The 6,143-nt window shown below is 40.4% G+C and overlaps 1 protein-coding gene across 1 annotated transcript in view; it reads right to left on the bottom strand.

Annotated features, from left to right (window-relative positions):
* Nucleotides 1-2,880: 2,880 nt before the first annotated feature.
* The window catches only part of slc37a3 (solute carrier family 37 member 3), a 10,670-nt gene continuing 7,407 nt past the window's right edge, over nt 2,881-6,143 (bottom strand). The window contains exon 5 of the mRNA XM_056455179.1: nt 2,881-2,973. Within this exon, the coding sequence (XP_056311154.1) occupies nt 2,881-2,973 (93 nt within the window). The remainder of the gene's footprint in view (nt 2,974-6,143) is intronic.

Below are 6,143 nucleotides of genomic sequence, written 5' to 3'. Positions count from 1 at the left end.
AGTATCTATGTATTCATTTTCTTGTTTTAATCTCTCGATTAACTAACATTAGCTGTCAGCTATCAGTACTGTACAGCTGAAAAGGGCAACGCGAGGCCAGTGTATTTTGGAAAATATACATTGATGTACCATTAAAGTTAGGCTTTTTGTCTGTAGATGAAGTCTGTTAGTAACGCCGTTTATTTATAGCGCCGTTATTTCCTTTTCTGCATACTATACATTAGGGAAGTATGTGATTTCAGACACAGACTCAGTGTTAGGTGTAACAACATTACACTGAAATAGTAAAGTAAGAGACCACTGTTCATTTTAGGTAATGTAGCTAGTTACTTTAAGTTACTTATTGAGTAACTGAGTTTCTTTTCAGATAATGTAATTAATTACGAACTCGCCGACACTGTAAAACATGCTGGGCTCCACATAAATATTTCTTATTGTCGCAATACAAATAAACGTAATTGTTTTTACAAATTTAAGTGAGTTAAGTTGTCCCAAAAAACACTATTTTTCGGAGTATTTTTTACTCCTTACATTTTTACACAAATATCTGAACTTTCTACTTTTTACATTCACAAATCGGGCTCGTTACTTTCGTTTTCATGCGTTTTGTGACGCGATCTATAATATTTCTTGCCTTTACACTATTTGAACACCTTTTTGATTGTCAATTTGTCTTTGCGCACTGCAGTGCGCGGCTTTTTCAACCTCCAATCGATTCATTTAAGCTTACCATGGGAACAGCTAACAAGGATGAGACAGAGGAAGTCCGCGATGTAAACATGACTGATGTCTCACGAGGAAACGTATTTTACGTTTTGTTAGTTAATGGCTAATTAATTGTACGATTTTAAAAAGGAGGTGTGGCACCCAACCCCACCCCTAACTGTCATTGGGTGACGAGCAAATCGTACGAGTTAGATCGTACAAATTCATACGAATTAGCCACTAAATCAAATAGTTACGAATTGCCGTCAGATTGCGTTGGTAATAAGATGCGTTTTGGTCGCATTTTGTGGCGCAATCTATAATATTTCTTGTCATTATGCTGTTTGAACGCCTTTTTGATCCTGTCAATTTGTCATTGCGCACTGCAGTTCGCAGCTTTTTCAACCTCCAATCCATTTATTTAAGCTTACCATGGGAACGGCTAACATGGATGAGACAGAAGTCCGCGATGTAAACATGACTGATGTCATGTTTAAACCAGCCCAATCTCACGAGGAAACGTATTTTACGTTTTGTCAGTTTAGTGGCTAATTCGTACAAGTTCAGTCGTACGAAAATGTACGATTTTTAAAAAGGAGGTGTGGCACCTAACCCCACCCCTAACAGTCATTGGGTGACAAGCAAATCGTACTAAATTGAATGAGTTAGATCTTACGAATTCATACGAATTAGCCACTAAATTAAATAGTTACGAATAGCTGTCAGATTGCGTTGGTAATAAGATGCGTCTTGGTCGATCGGATCACAGGTAAAACAAGAGACGCATTACTGTTCAAATCTGACATTAGTCTTTTGTCCACTTCCGACTATTGGTGTACTACTGTACTGCAAAAAAAAAATCTAACAATCATGTACTTTTTTTGTCGACGTTTATACAGTCGTACTAAAGCAATTAAATACATAAGAACACGTTACGCAATGAGGTTTCTTTCCTTTGTTTCCAACGAGTTCATATTACCTGGAACATAATTTATTCTGTATTATAGTCTCAACATGTATATTATGTCTACTGTCTTCATTTAAATTAGTTAGATATATCGTTAGATAAATATTTTAGAACAACGTATTTATAAATAAAATATAATGCAAACGATCATGTGAAAAAAGATGTATTAACAGCATTAATAATTTTCTCCGATAAATAAAATATACACAATACTCTAAAAGACGGCACTCACGACAGTATAGAGTCCCCTTCACTATACTGGGGCATTAGGACACAAACAGATCACAGGTTGAGCGCCCCCTGCTGGCCTCACTAACACCACTGCCAACAGCAACCTAGTAGTCCCATGTGGTCCTCCATCCAGGTAATCAGCCCTGCTTATCTTCAGTGAGTAACTGCTCTGCATTCGAGTAGCATGAACAAATCAATTGGTGCTACTTTCGATCCCAGCTGAACAAAGCTATTAATTTCTATTAAAAGAAGAGGGAATAAAGAGTCTGCAGATCAAATATGTTGACACTGACAGAAACGTCTGATCAGGCATGATTGTTTGCCTGTATTTATCATCATGACTATTATTCATATACAGGTACACAACGCCACATATTCGGAAGAACTGTACAGGTTGAAACTAAACCGTAGTGTTACATTTAAACATCCTATTATACACTTAAAACCTGACGCTAAGTGCGAGTGTTCATTTAGTGTCAATTAAAAACTGTACACCTCTAGCCTCCTATAATCAGCCCCGCTCAAGACGACGGCGCTGTAAATCTACTTCAATTCAAGCGATCATTCGATACAACATTTAATCCGGCTGCCATTAAACTCAAGAGGGTCCGGCCCTCCATCAACAATTATAAAACTGGAATTTAGAAATAAACCGACAACGACAAGTGTGCAAACAAGGCAATGCAGAGATTTCCTTTTTAAAAAGGGAACATTCAGAGGCGCTGTTCACAAATCAGACAATTTAAATAATAATAATAATAATAAAATTAAGAAATAAATCAAACCAAACAGCCTTTTGTCCAGACAATATTACAAAAACCCCTGCATTGCCAAAAGACTTTCCAAAGCAGAGGAATAAAGAGATGATTTGTCATCTTAGATGAGATTACCCACACTGAATTTGAGGCTTCCATCGCTGTAAACATTGATAAATACGAAGTGTTCAAGATTCAGGCAAGAGAAGTCACTGGAGCATTTCAGAGCTGGTGTGTTCGAGCCTGTCTGTCTCTGCACAAAGACTGGATCTCTCGGAAAAGGAGTGGAATGATGAAGAGCACACTGCATCCCGTCTGCGGACGAGAGAAAGACGAATGTTAAGCTCAGCGTTCAGAATATTAACACGTTCACCGAACAACGTCTGTGAGATTTAATCTGAAGTGTTCAGATTTTATCAACCGTACTTAAAATCAAAATTTACAATGTTTATTTTGGTTAGCTCACATTAGCCGCGTTTCCACTATCGCGCCTAAAGCGAGCGAGCCAGGGCGAGCCAAGGCCAGTCGCGTTTCCACTATCACTTCCGGGGCGTAATCGGGCCAAAGCGGGGCTTCCTTGGGGCCAGCGTCCGGCCTTTTTTGGCCCGCCGAATACCTTGGGCCAAGGAGGGCCAACTGGGGCTTCGGGGCGGGGTTACGTACAAAGGCGGAGTTTTCCTGTCAGGTAAAGAGGAGACAAGATGCTTTCTTCCCTTACATTTGTTTTGCTATCGCGCTTGATCAACTCACTAAGAAGAAGAAAAAATGGATAGCAGGCAGTACTGGTCAGTTGAGGACACCAGGGCTCTTCTGAACATTTGGTCCGAGGAAAATGCCGCCGAACTCGAATGCCCTTATCCAGGGATCGCTGTCTGGCCTTACACCAACAGACCACAAACAGTAAAAAAGCAATCGCTTCGGTGTTCTCCATCTTCCAGCTCTCGTAGTGATGCCAGGTTGTGTTTGTGGTTATAATTTGAGTTTTTTGTTCCCGCTGAAGTGGGCGGGTTGTGTGACGGGTTGTGTGACGTTTGATTCGGGGGACGTTCTGGGGGCGGTGTTTGCGTGACGCGCTGCGAGCAACTAGCCCGACAGTGGAAACGCGACATGATTTCGGCCTCATTTCTCAACCTCCCGGGCTATTGGCCCGGCCTGGCCCGATAGTGGAAATGCGGCTATTGTTATTGAGGTGAATAATTAATCCGAGCGTAATAAAGTAAACACTTCGTTTTTGTAATCTTCAATTAAATTCGAATCATTTGCTTTTCCAGTTGTTTGGAGTGGCGGTCATGTTGACGTCAACCTGAGGGCTTTCATAGCAACTACATATTAACATCCTCCTATTATTCCTCGTTCACACTGGCGGCGACTTCGTAGTTGCCTGTCGCTCTGGGTGGTGATCTGCTTCAACCGCAGGTCTGTGTATGTCTACAGCACGGAGAACACAACCGGCCTCTGCAGGAGCCGAGAGAGGATCACGTGAGCTCGACTGGTGCTCCAATTGGCTGTCGCTCAAGAAAGTCGCTCTTCATTTGCATAAAGATGAACGATTCTCAACTTTATCATGTCGCTGGACACGCCCCACATGGTCACCAACGGTCGCTGTCGCTCGCGTAGACGGAGGTCGCCAGGAAGTGGTTTACTCCCGTTGAAATGAATCTTCGCTTGTTGCTTTGCCGTTGCAATTCGCTCAGTGTGAATGAGGCTTTGCTGATTGTTATGAGGTAATGATGAGCCGAAGAAAGCCCCGCCCACTTCTCAATATTCCGTTTCAGCTGTACATCAACATAATGAAATAAAAGCCTCGGCAACTTCCAGTTCAGACTTTATTGGCTATTTAAACTAGCAGTTTTCTTTCTTTCTGTTGACGTATTTCCTAGATGCACGTCAAGAGATTGTGTCTTTCATTTGTCATTTTGTTGCTTGAATGTCACTAGCTGGGTTTCCATCCTAACATGAGGTGAATCTTTTCGAAGTTCGCAAAAATAAAAAGGAAAAAACTCTTTTTCCATTAAGTTGCTAGAGCAGCTGACTGTAGTATTGGTTACCTAGTAACCAACTGTAAACAAGGCAAGTGTAATGGAGATACATCTGTAATGTTCACTACATCAGAGTCGCGATGCTATGATTGTAGACTTCGTTGTTAAGATTATAGTCTGAGGAATGATCATGGTTTCACGGTAATACACTATATCGAAAAGACTTTGCGTAATTTTCCTGCGATATATATTGCGATTATGAATATAATATCTCTATTTATAAAAAGATTTGAGTAGTTAAGATTGAATGGAGTGATCAATCTTTCTCTTTAAAAAGTGCGTCTGCATAAAATACAAGACGCACCAGACGCGCAAACAAATCGCGCATAAATAGATGCGTGAACATTTTGAGTTCGCTTGCTTCATTCACGCATGAAATTCACTTCACAACAGACGTGGATTCACGGCATGGCCGAGGCTTCCGTTTGCCCAGTGACTCTAGTATCGGCTAACATGGATTTTATTGAGAGAGTAGCTGTGTTTATGTGCTTTAGGAAGGCTGATAAACAGCTTCGATTCGTTTGGCGCCGTGTCCTAGATACTTTCAGAGGTGCACCAGCTCTGTGAGTTCATCAACTCCTCCAGAAACTATACCTGGATGATGGAGGCTTTCAGAGGTGCTTCAAACTGAGCCGAGCCCAGTTTGATGAGCTGTTGTCCGGTGTCAACAAGAGGATTTTCCCTCGGGACACCAACAACAGGCGCTACATCATAATCACGCCCCCTATAGTGCGAAACGCTCAACTCGCACCACTTCAATCGCGCCGCCGGATGTCTACTTGCATTGACTTAACTTGTAAATCACTCACGCCTAACGCTTCATTCGTGTCTGGTGTGAATGCAGCATTAGAGTATTCAAACACACTAATGTAACAATCAAATGTAAAGTAACATGGTCGTCTTAGTATAATTTTATACGATATTATAAAATAATGTTTATATTTTAATCTTTAATAAATGATCCAATCCTGTGATGTGACTATAGCAGCTACATCCATTGCGATATCGATGCTCAAATGATACGCTGTTCAGCCCTAACGATTATTAGACGTTTATTCATTTCACACAAAAACTACTTCGATTTATATAAGTGTTCTTTATTGCTGCTCATTAGCCAAATTACACAGCACAAAATAAGTTAAACCAAAGAAAAGTCCAAATTTCTCTTTGGATTTAAAGAAAAGAGGTTTTCGACACTTAAAATAAATAACAATTTTAAAAAGTGTCTACTTGTGATTAATTAGGCTAGATAAAGACAACAAATGTAGTCAAAGACTGCTGAACCTCTGTCTAAAAGGACTGTTTGGTCAACTATAATCACAGCACTGTTCTGTAGTTTCATTGTGCTTTTTTTTTTCAATGTTTCAGACCAAAGTAGTGGAAAAACAAAAACAAAATAATAGCTTTTGCTAATTTTAATCTGTTGAACTGCTGGCATAACATGCC

Source organism: Danio aesculapii, chromosome 4 (genome assembly GCF_903798145.1).
Source record: "Danio aesculapii chromosome 4, fDanAes4.1, whole genome shotgun sequence".
Taxonomy (NCBI): domain Eukaryota; kingdom Metazoa; phylum Chordata; class Actinopteri; order Cypriniformes; family Danionidae; genus Danio; species Danio aesculapii.
Note: the sequence above shows the minus strand (reverse complement) of the source record. Positions and strands in the feature narration are given on the sequence as shown.